We start from the raw sequence: 22,803 nt of genomic DNA on the forward strand, positions 1-22,803 counted from the left end.
GATGCCATTCGCAGATTCCGCGTTTTCGGTATATTTATTAGCTGGTTTCGTCGATTGGTCTTGTGACAGGACGTTGACACGTTCGTCTTTGTGTTTGTTTCTTTTATGGTATTTATGTTTTCACCCAGTAAATTATAATTAGCTTATAATTATCAGAAGCTGGTGTTTCTCACTGTTTACCACTACTTACGTGATGGCATAGGGTGGATTATCTCCCCCCCCACTAGCCACCATATTTAAAGCAGCAGCATGCTTGCTGTCACTGCATTCAGGGTTCAAACCCCGTCTCCTACCCCAGTTGCCGACCAGTCTCGTCAGAGGTTAGGTTAGGTGGGTTGACGAAGGAAATAATACCCAATTCTCTGTATGCACTTTTTATCTTATTAATGAAGTAGCTGAAAGTAATTAATGCACGTGTCTGTCATAAAAAAGTGTCTACACTTTGTGGTGTGCGTCTGTTTTATAGAAATCTGTTTTGTGTTTGTGCTGTACACAAAATATAGATTCTAGACAGCAAAACAGTTTATTTTGCCTTCCCCTTAATTTTCTTAGTGTCGAGAAGTTTGAAGTCGTTCGGCACCGAGTCCCTTGGGCAATCTTGTGACGGAAGTGTTCATATTTCGGGTCGTCCTTGCGGAAATTTCAGAAGTGTGAAAAACCCAGAGCGCTTGTACTCGAAGTGAAATGATCAGAATCAAATCCTGTGGTAGGCGCGGAAAAACTCGTGTTCTCCCGAAACCGGCGCCTCCTTTTACCTCGGTTTTATTTTGGCACGGGGAAACTTAGCGTTTCATCATGAATGTAGGAGATGTGGACTACGGTCTTCTTGATGATGACTGCGTACCCAGAAGATGGAGGCCGTATTTTCCTGTGAAGTGTTGGTAAGCATCTACAAGACTACACAGCACAACCTAGAACAACAACGTCTTGAATCGTTTTACGGAAAGTCATCGTGAAGCTCTTGTGCGAGTGCCAGCAATATTGTCGTATGAACCCGTGCAGTAACTGCACATGTAAAACGTGATGAATTTTCTAGTGACTGGCAGAATTTAAAAATGTCACGGTGTTTACAGTGGTCCGTTAATATTACAAGGTCATTCGTGACCATTTCTTTTAGTTTCATGAGAATTGAAGGGGGTGTTCTGGAATCTGGTCTTCAGTAGATCTTGGAATTGAGTGGGTTAACTATCTTTCCAGCCATGAGGGCAACGCGGGTGTCCGTGTCCAAGACAAAGTAGAGGAAGGGGTGTGTGATGACAAATTGCTCGGTTGTTGCTCTGGCTGCCATTTTTCCTGGAAAGGAAAATTTTTATTGTTAGAAAATTCCTTTTCTTGTAACTCGCTACATTGTGAGCATAAATTCTTGATGTAGGCAGTGTCATTTGCAGTTACATCAAGGCTTGTTCACACCAGTCGAGTCGCTCAAGTTCCGGCAGCACGAATTCAATCTTACGTTCGTATTTAGGCAAGTTCACTGCTTGCCAGTGTAAAGCGGCATCCGCAGAAGTAATGTGTGCTAATATTTATGTAGCCATCGCCTTCCTTTTGAGTTAAATATAAATTTTGTTGGGAAAAAAGATGAAAAATATATTTGTTTTTCGTAAGGAGCTGAATTAGGAAATGAAATGATCTTGCATCTAGTATGAACACAGGGGGGAAGGGATTGGCCCAGAAGATATTTTGTAAAAATCGCGAAAATAAATATCGAGCTACGCTAGTTTCGGCTGGTACGAATCATTCGTTCCTGTGCCGTTACTCTTCTGCGTAATTTTGTTCAGTGGCTTTACGCTGTTTTGAACGTCTTAATTCTCAGTATTTAAATCTCCAAAAATTACATTCAATATAAATTTATGGGTGTTTCTTCTGCAATAAGGATTACACCTTTGCACTTCAGGGTGGTGGTGGTGTTTTTTAAGCGTATAAACTGTGAGCTAGAGGATGATTTCCCTTTATTCTGAGTTATTAATCGAGAACCTGAAGTGAAACAGAGAGCCACTTGAAGATGCCTAAATGTCCAGTCTGACATCACTCTTTTGTTTCATTGGCTCACGCACTGCTGCACGGGTTATGATGCAGGAGACCCTAGTTCCTGTCGCACGTTCCCGCCATGCAAGACAATGGCCTTTCTAAATACTCGTAACTGCAATTGAGTCGAGTCATATGACCTTGAGATTTTCAATGGTAGGAACAGATTCCGCTTGTGACCTTGGACCCTGGGAGTTGCACACCTGTGAAATGCTCATCCTCGTTCCAGTGGACATCAATTTCACGGCTGTGAGCTCGGCACTGTTGCATCACGGCAAGCAACATATTTAATTATGTGGTAGTTGAGAATGCATATCCATTATTTATAGATACTTTCAGTTTAATTCTGTTCCGAGGCTTCCTCTCCAATAATTACACGCAAAACATTTTGTTATAATTGTGCAAGTAGCGGCTGTAATGAGCAGTAGCGCTGAAGACCTCATTCAGGAAATTGTATCTTGACTTACTGGTTTGGATGTCCAGGATTTTAACGTAGTTCCTTATGACGACGGCCACTGACTGTTCAATATTTCTCACGTACAGTTCTGGATCGTCGGACATTCCGGAGAGGTTGGCTCGGTGAGGATCGAACACATCCCAGATACCAAGCTGGAACAAGGTCGTTCAGAGTAAGTCATAAAGAGTTTCCAGAATTCTGTTCTGGAATAAAGAGGACAGCTGTTTTCCCTTCCTGTTTTATCACTGGCGTTCTCATTTAATATATTATTTACACGCTATGGAAGACACTTCAGATTCCTTATTCAGTCCTCCCCACATCAGGCTCGAGTATGTACCAACTTCTCTGTTCTTTGGGTTTGTGCAGTATTACAGAATTTATTGTTCTGAAGATAAAATCGTACGTTCTCATCCATAATAGCAAAGTAAATTCTAACATAGCCCATTTAATTGTTTACAGCGCTGGTTCTGTAAGCCTTCAATAATTATTCCAATATCTTGGCCCTTCAGGTTTTCTGACTAAAAATGTCGTTTGCATTTCTGATCTCTCTGATACGCACCTTTTTGCGATTTGTGCTAAAATGGGTGCATTAATGTTGAGAACGGCGAGTGTCGTGTGGGGTTTGTCAAGTTTTATACGTATAGTTCTCGTAGTTTGTTACTGAGGGGACACTGGACCACAGTACCTGCTGCAGTGTGGGGGTAAGAATGATGGAACCTTCCACCATGAAGCTGGGTATGACAGCCTGCACGTTTGTGGGTCGAAGGGCCTGGTAGATCTCGCGGAGTGGGCAGGAGGTCAGGTCGTACGTGAGCTGTCGTAGTCCCCGTCTCGCCACAGGTAGCAGAAGCAGGAGCTTGTACCGCTCATCCTGCCACACTCCGGTGGTATTAGTGACAACATAGCACATGCAGGGTCCTTTAGCTCTCCGTGGACACACGGAGGGAACTAATTATGTCCCTGTTTATTAAGGGTTTATTCTAAACAAATTAGACTAAATTTGGTCTCCAAATTTGTGACATTTCATGCTGGTCTGTTATATAGACTTATTCCCTGCAATAGAATATCCATAGATAAACTACGTTCTCTTGGGGTCTTTTTTGAGTCAGAAAGTTTAAATAAACATGGGTCTGATCTGCGATCATTTTAACATTTCATATGACTGTTACTTTTTTTCCTTGTTTAGGTTATCTGCATGTCAGTGGTGGCGTGTGACAGGTATCTTAAGGACCTGCAATTTTTTGTTAAATTTAATCCAATTCAGATAACATGCTGATATTTTTTATAAAAATTCTGGATGTGGGCAAGACTCACGTCTAATGGAAACTCAAGTGCTTGAGCATGCAGGCGCTGTATGTAAGCGTAGAGGAATGTTGCCGTGTAGCTCATGACTGGCACGAGCTCCTCAGATACCCCATTCACAAGGAAGGGCCTCCTTGGCAGCTGCGCGTGCAGCTCATACCCACGAGACGACAGACTGTCGGACATCCCGTCCTGCAACTGGAGGTCGATGTCAGGAAACGCAACCACTGCATCTGATAAACATGAAATTCCTGCTTTCACACAAATCAATCATGCATGTCTGGTTGATACGAATTATATGCACAGTAATGTCAAGAATTTTACAGTATAGAATTGCACGAAGAAAAATCTCAATAGTGAATGTCGTTTGGAGGTGAATGTATCCGTAACAAAGCAGAATAATTAATGCACATATCAACAGATCAATTTCAGAAAGTCAAGTGAGTGGATCATATCAATAAAACACCACTTTGCTTATTTTGTTGCCTCTCATATGCTCCCATTCATTTTTGAACTGTTTATCGCCAAACTCTGTACACACAATTAAAATTTGTACCCAGTAACAAAATGGGAGCAAATAGAATTCCAGAATCACATATACGTAATATCTTACCTTCTATTGACCTTCTTGATCTGTTGATGGATTCCAATGTGTAATTTTCACTTGATGGTCTCAACAGGTTATACACCACAGGAAAGGGTGTGCTCCGCCTCATCCTGCTCACAGATTGGACTTGCGCCTCATCATAAGGGACAGTGCTGTCTCCACGGTATGTTTCCCTGAAGGTCACTTGTTCTGTCTCCTTTCCTGCTGTATCGTCAAAGGCGGTGTGGTTGTTTATGTCACTTGTGGTTTCTGGCTTTGGTTCTCTCTCCTCTTCAGTCAGTGTCACTCCTCTTTCCAATTGTTCTGTCTGTGCTACTGTTTCTGTTGGTTGATCTGTCACTCCCATTGTCTCTGTTGGTTGATCTGTCACTCCCTTTGTCCCTGTTGGTTGTTCTGTTTGTGCCACTGTTTCTGTTGGTTGATTTGTCACTCCCATTGTTCCTGTTGGTTGATCTGTCACTCCCATTGTTCCTGTTGGTTGTTCTGTTTGTGCTACTGTTTCTGTTGGTTGATCTGTCACTCCCATTGTTCCTGTTGGTTGATCTGTCACTCCCATTGTTCCTGTTGGTTGATTTGTCACTCCCAGTGTTCCTGTTGGTTGTTCTGTTTGTGCCACTGTTTCTGTTGGTTGATCTGTCACTCCCATTGTTCCTGTTGGTTGATCTGTCACTCCCATTGTTCCTGTTGGTTGTTCTGTCACTCCCATTGTTCCTGTTGGTTGTTCTGTTTGTGCCACTGTTTCTGTTGGTTGATTTGTCACTCCCATTGTTCCTGTTGGTTGTTCTGTTGGTACCGCTGAGATTGTTGCTTGCTCTGAATGTGTCACTCTTTCTGTCGGCTGTTCGGTCAGTGCCATTGACTCGGTTGTCTGTTTTGGCGGTGCTGCTGAATTTGTTTGCTGCTCTGTTTCTTCGTGAGAAACAGTCAGTGGTGGCTCCTCAGGTTCTCCCAGCGCAGGAGCAGTGGCAGTTTGTGCTGGTGTGGTCGCTCCTTCCATGGGTGAAGCCGGATTCGTAGGGTCCGATAACGGTGTGAATGTCTGTTCATCTCCTGGAGAATCGTTTGATGGAATTGTCTTGTCATAGGGAAGTTTGTTTGAAGTGGTACTTTCTATCGGGATGTTGACTGTGACCAAAGTAGAGCCAGCTTCAGGCGTTGTTTTATCCGAGGTAATGAAACCTTCCTCTGTGGTTGTCTCCAGTTCGCCAGCTGACAAAGTCGTCACCGAATTGCTCGGTTTCGTCGTCGTCGTCATAGTTTCAGTGGCGGCCAATGTGGTTGTCGTGGGGGGGAAACTGTCACCCGAAGCCAGACCCACGTCGTACCCGTAAAATCTGAGCACTCGCCTATACTCCAGCAGGAGGGACGTGTGGTTCTTGTTCAGCGTCAGTCCGCTCAGGTAACCCTCGTGGCTGAAGTAGCTCTGTGAACAGTGGCGGCTCGTTAAACTTGGAAGTTCTTACATTTCACTGGCATAAGGAGTCAAATGAAATGGTATATCCTCGAGGATGAAGGCAGAGGTGATATGAAGATGAATGAAATTGCACCCCCATCGTACTGTTTTGTTACCCCTCGTCTCCAAAAAGACAGCCCAGAAACAGACACGAGGCTCACCCGTAGGTGACGATGAATGTCTCGGAATCCGATGCGGGTGACGTCCTTGTTCCAGGGGAGTCGTAGCGCGTTGTGAATCTGTCGTGCCGCCTCGCCTCGCGACCCCTCGTACAGAACCACCAGCACCGACGTCACACCGTACGGAGAAAACGCGACGTTGCAGCGCATATAAGCGTAGTCCTGAAACACGACACGCGCAAACACTGACAGCCATTTGAAGTAACCAGCTCGACGGAGCAGAGTCCGTCCCGAGAAGCTGACAGTCGCTCAGCAACTCAAGAAATGCCCCTCCTTTTATATAATACGGTGGTTCATTCATCTGCCCACAAGAGCCCGCCACCTGTTCCTCTCGTGAGCCAGACGAATTCAGTCCTTCTTCCTTGGGATCTATCTTAATGTTATCGTCCTAGCTAAGCCTCCGTTTACGCTTCGCGACGAGACTTTAATTCCACGGATTCTCTGAAATGCTGTGTTGAACACTGCCCTCTGTTTGGGGTGCATTTGATGATACACACGACGTTTCGGTAGTTGGCTGTACTGCCGTTACACTGACACCATTTTTAAGATTAGCTGGGATCGAACCCGGCACCTGTTGAATACTGGACAATTTCCTACCCTTCAAATAAAAGAATGATTTGTCAACAGACCATGAGAGCCAACTGCCGAAACGTCGTTTTGTATGAAATCGGAAGTTGAGATAAACGAGCAAACAACGAACAGGTCGAGCCCCTTACCTGAAGGACCGCCACACCGAAGTCATTGGTGACGTCCACCATGGCGTCCATAGGCCGTTGGTACACGAGCACTGGCCCAGGGACTCCCCAGAGAGGGGGGCTCCCCCCACTGACGACCAGTGCTGCCGCCAGTATCAGAACGGACGAACACGGCGCTGTAAGAAGGAAACGAATGTACGGGATGACGCCTGCATTCAGTTATATTTCCTTAATATCTTTTATTCAGTGTGTTTCATTGATTTGCAGTTTGTTTAACGACACTTTTCAGTGGCTCAGGCTATATGGCTGAATCGGAAATGATGTGGAAGTGGTCGTGGCCTAATTTAAGGGAGTATCCCTACACTATCCTGGAGGGACTGAGGAAAACCACGAAAAACCTAGGCGGGGTATCCGGTCCCCGGGCCGAGGTTTGAACCCGGGACATCCCGAGCTTTGATCACTGGACCACGACGTCCGATAACGTTTTGTTTGTCCAACAGTCAGAGTAAGTAATATTGCATCACCCATGACGAAACAAAACACTTACGTTGCCATAGTTAACAACGACAGTGGATAAACGTGGGCCCGTCTGTTGTTTCAATTAATTACTTCCATTACAGAGGCTGAGGAAATTACACGAAGCTCCTTCGTTCCGGTAGTTGGGCTCGTACAGTCCAGGAAACATGACAGACACAGGCGAGATTTCGGGTTCTCAAGGCGACGACTGCTAAGACGGAATGATGTAATTTTTTGCATTATGCTTGAAATAAAACCACCCTAATAAAATACCTTATTCAAATTTTAGTCCACTTAAAATTCAAATTATACTTATTATGTTTCAATCTCCTACTACATAACACTTAATTATTTGTTACATATAAACTTTTTGCCCACTTACGCCAACCTCTTCAAATGATACGTGCGTCAGGCTCACTTTACACATTAAAGCATATGAGATTATCACATCTCTTATTGATTCACGCCCGGAACAAACTGTTATTAATACCAACATTTGCAGTTAAAAACTTAAAAAGAAGTTGGCTTGTAGGCTTCATGCGTGTGACTCCTTCCATTTCTGTTTACGTGTTCACTGACACCAACTGTATGTTACGTATTTACCAGTTTCAGGCTTGGTTTTGTATGAAATGCCTGGAATTTTTTTTAAAAAACCCCAGATATTTCCCAGTTACACTTATGGTGTTGTGCAGAATTCTGGGTAATGTCGGCTATAAAAAAATTAGTTTTGTGTCTAGCTTCATGAAGTGTGGTCTCTCTCACTCACCTGTGATCATTGTCAGCTTCGGATGTTCGCGCCACCTTCCACGCCCGCCCATCCGTTACTCGTTCGTTTGTACAAATTGATTTGATTACAGCCTTCACTTTTCTCTCTTATTGCACTGTGATCTTCGTCTGACATGCGATTCTTTGAGCCCGAAGCTAACTAGCGATTGTATGACGAACAATGAGCCGGCCTTGGTTACGAGACGCGTATTTAATTCGTCCGGCGTAACCGATTCTGTTTCCCCGAAGAATGCAGTTGTTTCGCGACTGTCTTGCTCTTGTGGCCTACGTTTCAAAAACCTAGTTGGACAGTAGAAAAAAAAATGTTAATTCGAGTTAAAATTAAAATAAATTATGTCATTACGATATTACACTCGTTCAACATTGTTAATAAAACGAAGATTGTAATGAATTTGAATCGTGAATATTGGCTGTCGTCAACAATGAACATAACCTGCAATTCTGTTGGCTACCCCTAAGCAACAATGTCGTCTTTCGACTATATTTATTATTTAATTTACAGAAGAATAAATCAAACCACTTTATAAAAGGTCTGTACACGAATCCGTCAAAACTGAACACTACTGCCACTAACACGAACTGTGACGCTAGTGAAACTGCCAACTACAGCGCGCGAGGATCTGTCTCTATCATAGAACGTTGCCTCCTGGCGGTGCAGAACGCAACTAACAGGTTCATTGTTTCTAATACCCGTTGCCATAACATCGCGAGGTCATTCGGATAAAAATGTAATAATTTGTCGGGAAATTAGTTGGAATTCACCTTTGTGTTTGCTGCTTCAACAACAACAACAACAAAAGACGATAAGAAAGCAGGTCTCTTACGTCACATCATAATATTCCTTAATGCGCATTTTGGATGGGGAGTCATGTTATTGCTCCTAATAATTCTTAACCTTGGCACTAGATGGGGGTAAGTACTTAGCCTTACGCTTTGCCCCTGGGGAAAGGGCCCCGGGACATTCCCAGACTGAAATTATTTGCAGTCCGTGTTTTCGGCGTCCAAACACCAAAGAAGTCCTGACTTTGCGTCCCGAACAACCCTACTGTACAGTGCTGCACTCTCGGGATCAGATTCCGTAGCTCTGCCGTCAGGCACCAGAAAAAGATCACACTGGGCGTGGTTTGTACGGATTACGTATGCTAATACCTCAAATAAAGGAAATGTTTTTCGCTGTCCGTATTGTTCAGAATAAATTTGGTTGAAATTTGGGTGTTTAGCTTTGAAATATCAACGCAGCTTGTAGAAATTGGCCGACGTTTCAGAGGCGCTTTCATCATTAGGGCGATAAATACCCTTTCATAACGATTCAAAGTTTGATGCGTCCAATTACCCCTCTGTCCCCTAAAGCTGGCCATCAGCGCCACGCGGGAGGTATTGAAACTAGAGAGGCTCTCCTTCATGCGATGGTCGAAAATCACCTCGCGATTCAAAAATATCCGCCCCCCCCCCGATTTACGACTCTTAAAAAGTATTCAAAATGTGACGTCAACGAAAGAAACAATCAGGAGACCGCTGAGAATGGGTGGCGTCTGCACTCGCAGTCCGAACCATCGTCGAGTGACCATTTGCCTTGTGGCCGAGCTCCGTGTTCCTTAGCAACAACAGCGCCTTGGGCTTGTTCTGAGACGTACATTGACCTCCGGTAGCGAACGTCTCTCGTGAAAACTCGCCACAGCATCGGAAACCCTGATGACTCCTACATATCCAGTGTCGGAGGGAGGGGGGGATTCCTCCGGTCAACACTCGCCACGTCCACTCGAAACGTCCGCTTGCACACAACTTCAGAGCACTTTGACTTCCTCCAAGACTTACGACGCCACTGGGCATTCTCTGTGTTAGACCCACATTTAAGATTTTGTGTTACGTGGCCGATTTTAATTAAATTCGATCACGTCTCTAGATCAGAGTTAAGCGAACAGCGGGCCCCTAACTTTTGTTAGAAATTCAGAATTTGCACGTTGCAAAATCATTCGTAATTAGAATTTGTAATGCACACACACACAAAAGAGTTTCGTAATCGATATTTATATCGATATTTATATCGTAATTCTAAGGGGGGGAAAAATAAGATTTCTGATTCAGTTGTGACCTGCGCATTAGGTCCAGCTTGCTAACTCGAATTTCGATTGCTCGGTAATAAATTTGCATTGCCCAAATATAACACGTGAACAGAATTGAACGCAGTGGGCTTGGATAATATGTACGTACGTCCTCGATTCTCGACGGTCAGAGTTTATTTCGAAAACGCTGTGCCTAGTCTTACGCCACTCAACGTCCTGACAACGAGGCAAAGGCGTTTCGGAGGTGCTATAAACCTGTAAGGTCAGTGCCTCGTGTTCCAGGAACGTCGGCGCGTTGTGCTCCTGTGTTGCTTAAGTTTTATGATTGCCTGTACATTTCGTGTTACAATCGATTCCACGTATGTGCTAACCTGGAAAGTAAAATTATACTCGACATCCCGTAGGAAGGGTCTGAAGATTAATGTGTGGTGTGACGCAACTTTCAGAACACTTCAGTTCAATAGTACAGGCCTGTTTTAGTGCTCGTGTGTACAGAGACCCGTTTTATTATATCTTTTTAATTTCTCAAGCTGATTGTTACAATATAACACAATTTAATTTGCATTGTTCCTGTAATTTCCTCCCCGAATCAAGTAACTGCGGTCTAATTGCTGTTATTCTAGTTTGAAGGACTTAAACTCAGGACAGTCCCTCGGCCTTTCTAAAATGTTTTGTTGGTTTTTAAGGCTTAAGAATGACAAAGCCATCTTGGTCTTTATACGTGTAAATGAAATGATTGTGGTGAAGATCTGCAGTTGTAACAGTAGATGGCGATACTAATCTATGCCGTCAAGAAATACTGATCTCAGGTAGTGCGTGTTTACCTCTTCTGCCCTGTCGACAAAGAAGTTCTCCTACATTATCAAGTGTCTGTTCGTAGAATAGAATTTGTCCGTCAGATGGCTCCAGATCGTGTGCCTCTGAGTGTAGTTCGTGACGTCACGGAAGTTAGGCGATGTGACGGGGGAAGGCCATTTGCTCTTCTGCCGGGCGAGGAGCTAGTCGTTTTGGAGCGCAGCCTCTGGGTTGCAAGGATCAATGGAAATTCGTTCGTGGTGAAACAGTGCGTTTATGTGTGTGTGTGCGTGTGCAGACATCAAACATCACATTTACAACCTGTGACGCGGCTCGTGTTGTGGTCAGTTCTTTTGGTTTTAATTGTTGTCAGTTGCAATGGGAGGTAGCAGGGGTTTGGTGCTGCTTGTGTTAGTGTACAGTTGTGGTGTGGTGTTCAGTGGACGGACTTCAAGTGTGAATACTTCTTGCACTGCCGTCAAACCTATTCTCGAGATGAAGAATTTGTCCCTTGACATCCCGGATCAGCCAGTCAACGGTAAGAAAATGCGCTGTTTTTTTACAACACTAAAAGCCCTTCCTAAAATGTAACGACCAGGTGTTTGCTCTTTTTCCAAAAATGGAATATTCATTGCACGTGTTGGTATGAAAATATTGGTGACCTTAAGACTACCCAGGAGAAAGTACTTGCTCGTTGCTCCAACAGATAGTGCCTGCTGTTTTTGCGTGATTTTCTTTCAGGCAATGTAAAATACATTGTTTTTTTTAGCATTCCCGAACTGCATGGATATTTTTGACACTTTAAGGACCAGACTGTGTGCGTTATCACTTTGTTAACGAATACCAAACGGAAAGAAACGCCTTTAACTGGAATATGGAAAGAAAATAACTTTATTTACATATATAATTACCATTACACCTTCGCCTGAGGAGAAAAACTTTTCCAATAGCGAGCAACGCACGTAACAAGTCTTGTATCCCCTTCGTGACACGTAATCTAAGCAGTGGATGAAAAAAGTTACGAAGTTGTGCAAACGCTGCTTGGTAGATTGAAGTTGAATAAATCAGCAGTTTTATTTATTTTTCTAATTGTTGTCTAAAACCGGTTGGCATTAATCAGAAAGGCGATCGCGGAGCGTTCTATTTATTGCACGATTTGCAGTACTAGGTCTGTCCCACTTAGATTACGTAAAAGACGAGAGCTTTTTTTATACTCGGTCCAGCGTTGACGGACGTCAAAGGTTGATATTAGAGTCGCAGATACTGGTGGAGCGATGTACATCGGATTGAACCCTCGGGTTCTGACACCACAGGATCGGTTTCTTGGTTCATAAATCAGTTGGTACTAGTGAAGTTGCCAGTTGAGAACGTCCTAGGATGAAAATTCAGTACCGGACGTTCTAACGTGTGTGTAATGGTGCTGTTCAGACGCTCGGGTGGGACAGAGATCAACGCAGACCCCGTCGTAATGCCAATTGTTATTTTTAATAATAATAATAGTAACAACATTAACAATAACAACAAAACTTGTACGTGGTCGCCACTTGATACCAAATCATGAGCACTAGAAAAATGTCGTAAATATATTTTGTAGTGAAGGATTAAGTGTTGTAAGTCGACAAGAATCAATAGAACGTTGTGTGAATGGGTGAAGTGGTTCTAGAAGTGAGAATGTACACAAATAGACACGATAATGTAACCAAATGAACACGTCAGCATTTGGTTAGACTCGGATAAAATAGTCCGGAGATTTTATATCTTTAAAAAGAAATTACGAGAGGAAAAGAATTATTGTAGGCGGTAGCATTGTTTGTACGTGAGTACTGAGTAGCTCGGAAACAAAATGAAAAACGTAAATTGAAGAATACGTACTCTGTTTGATCAGCAGATATTTTGTTTTGAGATAATTTTTGTTCTGTTCTAAGTTCTGCCCTGGAAGCAGGATTTCTGTTACAAGATCACGGAGAAAAGCGAAGAAGAAAGCTTCGTTTGGATCCGGTTCGTGGCCAGTGGCGAGCTCATGTGAACGAGGTATTGGACTTACGGGTTTTATGACGAGCAGGGGGACCGTCAGACCCTGAAGTAGACCGACCTCTGGTTACTCGATCGGCGTTTCGCCGTGAGTTCACGAGCACTGTGGATACTTTGCACGACGACAGCGTGTTTTGTGCGACTGCCGGTCGGGTTGGCACTACTGCTTCGCACGCATTATGCCTCGGGAAACATTCTCCTAACAGCCTGTTCATAGACTCGCTCAGTGTGTTCTCCCCTTTAAGGCGAGAGACCAAGTTTCACACCCGTACAAGACAATGGGAGACTGGCCTAAAATTACACGGCTGAATGAAGTGGCACCAGTGTTACTGGCAATGTGTTGTTCAGATGTTTTTTTTTAAAATTTCGCGCCGTTAGGTTGGTCATGTTGGTACCAAACTCTACCGATACGTGGCGTGTTGAGAGACCGCGGTTTCTAAGCTTTGTGTGCAAAAAAAAGTGTTTTCTCGCGTTTATTTTGCGAACTTACAGTCACAGTTTATCAGCATTCGTAGCCTAAGATTTTGTGACCGGTTCATTGATACCTGGCGAAGTCTTCGGAAGTGAGTGAGTAAGACTTAATTAATGTTTTTTGAATTAGTTTGCGAAACAAGTGTAGCGAAGTTTGGGCCAAATGGCGTACACCCAATAGCACTCTTTCACGCGATCTCGTCACTTGGTAATTCTCGTTTCATATTTTATTATGAATAAGTTAAATTCTACTGCATTTTGAACTTGGTTATTTGAATGTTTTGCTTTGTTATTAACTAGAAGGCTTTGTTATATTGCTCTGTGTTCTGTTTAGATACGCTGTGATTAATACGTTGTTAATCTTTGATAAAATTACATGTTCTGTAATTTTTGTTGGTAAACATGATAGTAGTAGTTTATGATAACAGTCTGAGCATGTAATTTTTCCCAGGGCCTTGGCAATAATAACACTGCTGACATATCTTTAAATGCTCTTAGGAGCACTAGCTGCATCAATAATTTTTCTTCAGACTTCAGACATTTTATAAAGAGAGATCAGTGCTAATGTGTTACACTTATTTATATTTTTAGTACGTCATTTTAGGTCAGTCTGTACTTTTTTGTATCTGCCATGTACAAGGGAAGACAAAAGATTCCGAGCTGCATTGTTGCCAACTTTCCTGCTAATTTAGTCGGCTCTAGACTTCTTCATGAATGTTACGTAACTCAAACAATGGCAGATTTGAACGATAAGTTTTGACAATAAACAGCCGAACGAAGACGTGAATTTAATTGTTACGGAGGGCGATAAATTCACTTGGTGACAGGAGTTTTAAATGCGGACGGTTTCAGAGCGCGGAGTCTTCGAGAAGGTGATAGTAGTGCATCTAGCTAAGCAGGTCGCCGTATTTAAACGGATCTTTGTCAGAGGTGTGGATCGTGAAATGATGATTGTGTGAGACTTGGAACTAGAAAGGGACATCTCTCTCTCTCTCTCTCTCTGAGCGCGGCTTAGCAGAAAATTAAAATTGTTAGCTCTGGGGAGATCGCGTGAAGAGTTGGCTTGACTAACGCAAGATAGCATCGAACATTTATAGATAATCAGCGGGAATCTCAAGGCTTGTTCCCAAACGTTCGGTCACTGGTTGGCAGGTGATAGATAAGTTCACGTTGTACTACTCATTCCAAAACTTGGCGTCCCCGGCGCGTAAAACAAAGCGGTCTCTAAGGGATGTTTGTAACAAAATACAGCGATGTAACTGCGTGTTGATGTCTGGATTCGCACTGGTTACGGAGAAAAGACCAGATGCGTTGCCTTGTCTGTCCGTCCGTCGAGTCGATTCAATTCGAGAGCCTGTGGACTGATTTGGACGAAATTTGATGTGGAGGTTGTGGCCATCCGCACGACTTCAAAAACGTATTTTAGATATCGTACGCGTGGCGTTAACAAAATGGCGGATGAGGAAAGTCGTGAGTGGACACTCAAGTGCTGCGATCTGGTGGCCAAAGTGAGACTGTGGGGACAAGGCAGATTTAATGATTCTATATGCACGTTGCAAGGAACGGATTAGCGTATTATGTGTATTGTGGTTCGGATTATACTCTCCGAGCTTGTTTAGAACCGGCTTGTTTCCATCGTTTTTATAGTTGGTCCCTCTGATAACTTTTGAAAAGACGAAATGTCGATGACGTCACATGACTGGAGAGCAGGGTTTGTTCACATGGCGTCATTAATAGTAATGGGACCATCGTTTGAAACTTTTTAGTGTAGGGGCCTCTCATTCGTGATGATATTCCAAAAGCAAAAATTCTGTCCATTTTGTTAGAATACCAGATAATATGGCGACCACGCGAAATGTAAGTTGTAATCATAGCGTTTGACACTACGAAACTTAGTCTTTGACAAATCGTCATTAAATACATAAGAAATAATCAGCACTGGAGCCATTGAGCATAAAATCAACAAGTTTCATTGTGGAAAATGGCGAAATATGACGATGTGATTGATGAAGCAGCTGGTAGCACTGTCTCGACGGGTGGTTTTCCAACTCTTGAGGTCGTCCGCGCTCTTCACGGATTTCGAAAAAAAATCTGTGCACGCTGGGCCCTTGAAAGTTCTGAGAATTCCCACAAATGCTAAGGGATCATTCTGAAGCCGCATTACCGTTTCTGATCAGGACTGTGCCGGGAAACGCACCGGAAAAAAAGGAAAAGAGATTCCGTGTACCCAAAAGCTATCTGCAAGGAGGATCATGGCAAATGCCCCCTGGGATGGTGGGGGGCATTATTTTGATTGCCCTCATGGATCGTGGGCCCACCACAGCGAATGCCGAATTGTACTGAGACACTCAAGTCAGCTACGAGACAGGCGTTAGAGCATCCACACCCTGAAGCCCACAGCTGGCGCATCTGACGTCCATCTGTTTGAACCTCGAAGGCATCACCTGTTTGGAGAGAACTCGAACACGGTCTGAAGGCGACTGTGTTGAAATGTAGTGCAGATTTGTGTCATTGCGGTTGGATTAAAAGTCTCGCAGAAAACCGCGTTACCTCACTTCCCGGACGCAGTTTATATTTCGTCGTGAGCTCAGCGTTTGGTGCACATGCACTACAGCGCCGTCACGTGCCTGAGGTCACGCTCTGCTGTGGAATGTATTTCGGGACGGGACACGACGTCTCTATGCCAGAGCCCATCTGATCGGTTTCGCAGTTGAATTACTCGATGCTCTGTGCTTCACGGATTATTTTATAGGTTCTTTAAGGGCACTGAATGAATTTCGTGGGCTGTGTAGGATAGCAACGAGGAAGCTGCCATTGTGCCTAAAACGAGGCATGGTGGCAAAGCTCCACCCTTTCGAGACGATGTTTTTAGGTGCAGATGAGGGGTTTCTTGTCTCTTCAGCCGCTGGCATCTTCTACTCACTCTTAACCTCGGCACTAGATGGTGGTGAGTGGTCGGCATCACGCCCCGGCCGGCTTTACCCCCGGGAAAGGACCCCGGTACTCATTGTAGAGGAGGCTGGGTGGGCCCCAGAGGCTAGAGGAAAAATCCTCTGCCCCCGTCGGGGATCGAACCCCGGTCGTCCATTCGATAGCCAGTCATATCTTCTACGTGTAGCTTGTTGGAATTCTGTCATAAATTTGAGTAATAGTCTGACTCGGGTCTCAGTCTCTTTGTTCAGGCAAGCGTCAGTGAACAGGGCTGGATTCGAATCCGCGGTCCCACAGTTCTTGTGTTTCAAGGCGTGGGTGGCATAGATTCGCGCTGGTGAGGTCCCCGACACAAATAGTCAGATGTTCAAAGTGGCTTCCACGTGTTTCGCCCCCCAGAACGCGTTCATTCAGGTGTCACGCGTGTCCAGATTCTGTGGCAGCGAAGGGTCGCCATTTGCTTTCCTCATGGTCGTACAAAGAACCAGGGTCTCGCCTTTTGCCATTAGCATTCCCAGGCGGGTAACGAGACATTAGCGTTTTTTTTATTCAAAGGTTGGAGTCCTTGCCAGATCCTGAAATAAGTGTCACTGAGAAGAGATTTTGGCTCCCGTCCTCATTGTCTTGCCTGACTGAGAGACGCTCGCTAATTGAAAGCGTTTTTATCAGCTATCGGGTTCCTTGCTGGTGTGTTAACGATGGACTGACTTAGGAGGAATGCAAAAGGTCTTCGTCCTTACTCAGCAGCTACTGGAATTCTCGTGCGGTGCCTCGGTTAAGTCAGTCACATAATTATAATTTAAAACGTGTGGAAAAGACGATAGGCTAATTAAGGTGGTCTAGTGAACTACTTTAATAAGAACAGCCGAGTCCTTTGTCCTGAGGCGAAAGCCTGAAGGATGAAACTACCTAACGCACCAAGGCATGTCGTACGAGTAAGAGTGTTGACCAGAAAATGTGTTCGTTCTGAACGTCTTATACGGAACTTAATAGTTTCCGTGTATCGTAATTAAAATCTCGGCCTAGTGACTTATATTTCGTATACATTTAACGGAAGAGGTGGTCTTGATGATGGAGGCATTAAGCACCTTCGAAACGTCGGTAGATTTCTACTAGACTACATGGCGCAGTGTTTCGGAAGATCGTCATTTTCGAACGTCTGTCAGTTGATCTTGTGTCAGCTTCGTCTTTATTTATAATTCTTCCAAGTGACGTCATCGCTCGAGGTTTATCGACTGTAATTTATCTGTGGTACCATTTGTCCATGTCATGTTCCTTTATTTATTCGCTCTAAGAAACAGCTCTCGTGTGGGCGTAAGGAGCGAACATTATGCATCCCTTTGCTAAGTATTTTTTATGGTCTCTCGTTATATTTTCCTAGTGTTTAAATGTTTTCGCTGCTTTTCTTAAACGCCAGCCCAACGTCTGTGAGAGTGAGAGGAGGTTAGTCTTCACACATGTCGCTTTGTATGTACCGAATTGCTGGAAATATTTAGCAAAGTGGATGATAGACACTCCCGAGTGTCTGGGCATGCGCACACTACACGATGTTCGTCACGCGTCATTAGCCATGACAGTGACTGAAAGCTGCAAATTGATGGATCCACCTTTTTCCTTTTTCTCGCTCGGGCCAAGAATACCATTTCCCCTTTTCAAAAAAGGGCCACAAAATTCCTCCTGGCACTGTTTTTTTTTTTTGTTACGCTTTCAAAATGAGTACCAAATTTTCATTACCTTGACAGTACTTATTCAGAGATGATAAATTACGATACGGTTTGTTCAAATATAAATGCCCTTAAAATATACAAACTTTAGTATTTATTACCATTTATCTTTCTTCTTTCTGACAAAATGTTTTGACGGGGGGAAAAACCCCTGATTTTTACGGAATGGTTTCGAAGTCAGTGGCGTGTGTGATTTCGAGGGCCACTCTACAGTCACACTTTTTTACCAATGACACACCACACACTCGAGCCATTCGTTCTACGACTTGTAACGGGCAACAGATTGGCTGTGTCTTCAGGGTCAGAGGTCCTTGCTGTCTCCATCATCAGGGCGAGCCCTGAAACGTCGATGAACTTCTCAACAGTCCATGATCGTTACAGATATTAACTGGTAATCCCTGTTTATTCTGACGTTTATACCAGTTTGTTAAATACACATCGTAGGAAAAATGCGGAATTATTGGTAGTTAAAACAGGTGGTACATATAGTTACCGTGAGACTTAATATTACGAAATTGTGGCTAATTAATAAGATCACCTAATCACCGAGTACCCGTCGACCGTGATTGGCGTGTTGCCTACAAGCACGCTTTATTGTTATACAGTTGGGAGACGAAACACGATATCTGCCGGGTAGAAACGGGGATGGATGGATGTTGAACGAGAACTTTGAAAAATAAACACGCGCGAAGGAATAAACGCACCAAGAAACAGTCCCGCCAACTGTTGTAATGCTCGATCCACCTCGTGTGTGTCCTTGCACACTGAGGACAAATGTCTTAAGGGTTGGCCTGACATTTTGGGGAGGTGTTCGTTGATTTGGGAACGGAGGCGTTGCAAGTACAGAACCGCTGAGGAATTGATAGCAGAAATTCTGCAAAAATTAAAGGTATTATAGTGTGTTCCAGAAAATGTTTATTGCAGGATAAGAAATGGGTAGTTTTTAATATTTTTTTGTACTCCCACACAGTTCAAGAACCCCTGTTTTTAAAGTAATTTTTGTAACTGAAACGAATTTGAATACATTTTGGTCCGGAGGGATTAGCTCTATCTAGTGGGCCCAACTGTGTAGGAACCTGAAGACCGAGGTAGAGTTTCATCTCCGAAACGTCGTTTTTACGTTTTATATTTACTAGACGATGGATAATATCCAAGAAAATTTTTATTCAATTGACTCTTCACCATCGTCAAGAAGTTTTAGATTTGAATACATTTAATTCGACCTTCCACACTTCGTACGCTCCAGCCTAAAATGGAGGCTGTGTTTATTTGGAGTAAGGATCAGTCATGAGGTGATTAATAACAATAATTATTAGTTCGTTGCCACGTGATGACGTCATGGTCTGGCACGCAGACCCGCCGTGACGGTTGTGAGCGGGCAACAAGGAGCGATGCGTCTGTTTGTGGTGGATCCAGGCCATATTTCCTGATTGATAAAATAAATATCCGGCCCGGAAGGCCAGGAAATTAGATTCGTTCACAAATCCTACATCCGCTGGCTCACCCTGAAATTTTGTTTGTTTCGCAGATACTGGAAACGGGAAATTTATCTTGCACGTGAATTGTAATATTAAATTTGTATAATTTGACGAAAGCGATGCTACACAAGTGATCGGCTCTGTAGAAACTGCATCACGATTGGCGGAGAGACGGAACGCGGGGGAAGCCAGGCCGAGATGCTGGGTACTTTGTGCTCGAGGCTTACGACTTGTTGGAACGGCTCAGAAGCCTTGAACCCAAAGCTAAACTCAGACACATTCATGTTCCAAAGTATAACGCATGTGCGTCATTAGACTGAAGTAATGCATTGCTAGTAATTAAAGCAGGCGACTTCACAGCTGTTTTGTTGCAGTGCGAGAGAGGATCTGTTAAGTTTTAGGTTTAAATGCGTCATGTTTGTGTTTTATAATTAAAATATATAATAAAATTCAGGTCAATACACGAACTTTATTTAGATGTTAAAATTTAAATGGCGCAAATTTTAAATTTTAACATCTAAATAAAGTTTGTGTATTGACCTGAATTTTATTATATATTTTAATTAAGGATCTGTTAATCTTGTCAGGTCTTGAGCTGAGTTCTAACCTCACATTTGCACAAAATGGACGCTGGTTTCGGAAGGTTGGGATTTTCATAGAATGTAGGCCATGTTGCGCTGTATCAAACACACAAGTAAATCGTCGTTACACCGGATGATATAATTTTATTCCGGTGGCCCAAACCTTCGCCTGTTGAGTTCTGTTTCTCTCGTTGTCGCCTCCCGATGTTGACGTCCTGACACTCCGGCACGCCTGTCAGTGTCCTTAACGTTCTGTTACGCGTAGGAACAAATGTTTCAGACTAAACTTGTTGATTTTATCGAGACTCAAATTTGAATATGATTCTGTCACTTTTCCATGCGATTCTGGAGAATGATTTTTAACTTATCGGACCGGTGTGAACCAAAACCAAATTTAGTCGGGATTCGTTCTTGTCGGAAATGAAGCGTGTTGACTGACAGACTGACAGACGGACAGCCGCCATCTCCCAGTAATGCATTCGTTTTACTTACTTGTTGGAAACGAACAATGCTGACAGAAATAATATGAGAAAATTTATTATTTAAAGCGTTGATGTTGGTTATTTACCTGTACGGATCCAATCCGTTAATGTTACCTGTTTCTGTTCTTTGTTCGTTCTGTAGTTCCGTGTTTTTATTAAACTTTTGTTGCTCGCGGCGATGTAGAATTAAAAGTTATAATAACAGTGCACCTGTTTACAAACTGGAATATAATATTATCGTAAAACAAATATGTCACAATGTAATTTATTACCAAAAAAGAGCCAGTTACGGATGGTAATGTGATATTAACAGTTATTTGATCGTTTAATTTGAAATACAATCATTTCTGCTTTTCAGAGTCTCGCACGGTGCTCTTGCCCTATAAGCTCGCGGCACACCAGTTGAGAACCACTGCTCTGGTATTTCGAACATAACACGTTTCTGAAACTGTTTCAGTGTACATCGCCAGGTGAAAATTTTGGGTTTGTAGAAGAGCCAATGACAGACTGAGTAAACAGAATCAGTAAACTAAAGTTATGCAGTCCACCTTGATCAAGTTTTCGACACGCGGAATAATTTTCAGAATTTACATTGAAATAGTGGAAATCAGCATGACGGCATAATGCTCAGAAACGGGAATGGTCTACTTCCGCGTACGGCTAGGGTCATTTATGGGGGATCGGCTCCCCACTTTCCATTTTCCTTCCGCGTCTTTGTCGAGGACAGTAACTGTTGAAACTGGATTTCACAAACATCAACATAACTGGTATTCGTTTTAAAACTGATTATAGCTGTGTTTTGGACCACGTCTGATGGCTTCCAAGCAAAGATGGCTGTCCTCTGGGTTGTAACGCCGTGTAGTCTGGTAGACACTGTTTATTAAAATATTTTTTGGCCATTGTTTGTCCGTAATCTTATATGTGATGTGCTGGTATCGATATTTTGAGTAGCACAAGAATTCTTAAATCGTGTGTTCGTAATTGAAACTCTGTTTGTTGCGTTATCAGAAGAATTTTCAGGGCGAAAATGTTGGCCCTGCTTTCTTTCATCGGGATATCTGTAACGTGGCCATTCGTGAGAACACTGGGCCTTCGGAGTGACGCTGTATGTGGTCAAAATCCAGTAGCATCAGTGAGCGAACAGCTCGCTCCTGTATCTTGTTTTTCTCGTTTCTCGCGACTGGGGAAGATAATCTGTTTTATCGCAGTGCAGAGTTGAGTGTCTCTTTAATGGATATGTCACTTGAAGAATGTCGCCCGACGCGGAGTCTGAATCGTGGGTCGAAGTCTCTTACACGATTAATAAAGGCGATTTGCAGTGTCACTGGGACCCGCGTCTTCAGAAACCAGGGTTCGGGTCACGAAATCTAGGCCATTTTGGACTCCGACCCATACATGGGAGTATAATATTAAAATGTGACTTAATGACTTGTTTATCAAGCGATAAATACACCGGTTAGTTGGAAGGTAACGCTCCGTTAACAAACAGAGGCTCTGCGTATCCGATCATGGGAGTAAAACTCTCTTTTAAACTTCGCAATTCGAAAACGTACGGGTTGTTATTATGCGACGGTTTTCTAAACCTGTATATGATCATATTGTTCGGGTTTTGATGTAAATACTTTTATTTTGAATATTGCTAAAGGAATTTTGCAGATTTTTCTTTAAACTCGATATTTTTGTGTTTTGTTGTAAGGGGACCGTACAGGGGGGAACGTCCGGCGGCCCGTGGGTTGCCCATCACTTGTCTAGATTCTTCTGGAGTGGCACGAAATGAACTCTTGCTGTTTAATTGTTTCAATTACGAGCTGAGTCGGTATCCGTCCATTAGCGGTCGCAAAGGAAACTCCGGACTGTTTTTCTCTGTTGGTCACGAACGTCAGATACTTCATGTGGGAGGAAGTGAATTCACTTCTCCTTCCTCTCCGTCGAAGAGGTTAAACGAACAGTCCGGTGACTGAAACGTTCCCACATTGAAGAAGACACGGGTTTACACGGCAGCACTGACGCTAAAAAAAAACCCTTTCTGGTATCAGGTAACGAGAATTGGCGACGGCTGATAACAGGTCTGTTTGTTTGTGTTATCTGTTGCAGTTTCGGAAATAGGTCTCTTGAAAGAAATTTGGAGAAATTATTCCTTGCACGACGGAGACGTGTCTTACCAGACATTCTGTTGTGAATCGGTCGGATGGGAATGTGGAGACGCTGGAAGGTACATGAGCCCTCG

The 22,803-nt window shown here is 43.4% G+C and overlaps 2 protein-coding genes across 4 annotated transcripts in view; one reads left to right on the top strand and one right to left on the bottom strand.

Annotated features, from left to right (window-relative positions):
• Positions 1 to 358: 358 nt before the first annotated feature.
• Positions 359 to 8,643, bottom strand: LOC110834206 (uncharacterized). 3 transcript variants are annotated; one of them, XM_022073104.2, is made up of 9 exons: positions 8,454 to 8,643; positions 8,001 to 8,299; positions 6,740 to 6,894; positions 6,006 to 6,185; positions 4,398 to 5,814; positions 3,797 to 4,017; positions 3,168 to 3,353; positions 2,493 to 2,634; positions 359 to 1,293 (listed from the first exon to the last, which is right to left on the bottom strand). In XM_022073104.2, the coding sequence occupies exons 2-9, from the start codon at positions 8,050 to 8,052 to the stop codon at positions 1,157 to 1,159; spliced, it is 2,490 nt and encodes an 829-aa protein (XP_021928796.2). In that variant the 5' UTR covers positions 8,053 to 8,299; positions 8,454 to 8,643; the 3' UTR covers positions 359 to 1,156. The 3 variants fall into 3 exon arrangements, with proteins under 3 accessions (XP_021928796.2, XP_021928798.2, XP_021928795.2); XM_022073106.2 differs by having other exon boundaries at positions 8,538 to 8,640; XM_022073103.2 differs by having other exon boundaries at positions 8,001 to 8,643.
• Positions 8,644 to 11,047: 2,404 nt separating this feature from the next.
• dally (division abnormally delayed protein) overlaps positions 11,048 to 22,803 on the top strand; it is a 119,892-nt gene continuing 108,136 nt past the window's right edge. Inside the window, exon 1 of the mRNA XM_022073145.2 lies at positions 11,048 to 11,416. Within this exon, the coding sequence (XP_021928837.2) occupies positions 11,257 to 11,416 (160 nt within the window). The 5' untranslated portion in view covers positions 11,048 to 11,256. The remainder of the gene's footprint in view (positions 11,417 to 22,803) is intronic.

The sequence above is a fragment of the Zootermopsis nevadensis genome, unplaced genomic scaffold, assembly GCF_977971745.1.
Source record: "Zootermopsis nevadensis isolate Lab colony 2312 unplaced genomic scaffold, Znev_1.0 Znev_ptg000010l, whole genome shotgun sequence".
In the NCBI taxonomy this organism is placed as follows: domain Eukaryota; kingdom Metazoa; phylum Arthropoda; class Insecta; order Blattodea; family Termopsidae; genus Zootermopsis; species Zootermopsis nevadensis.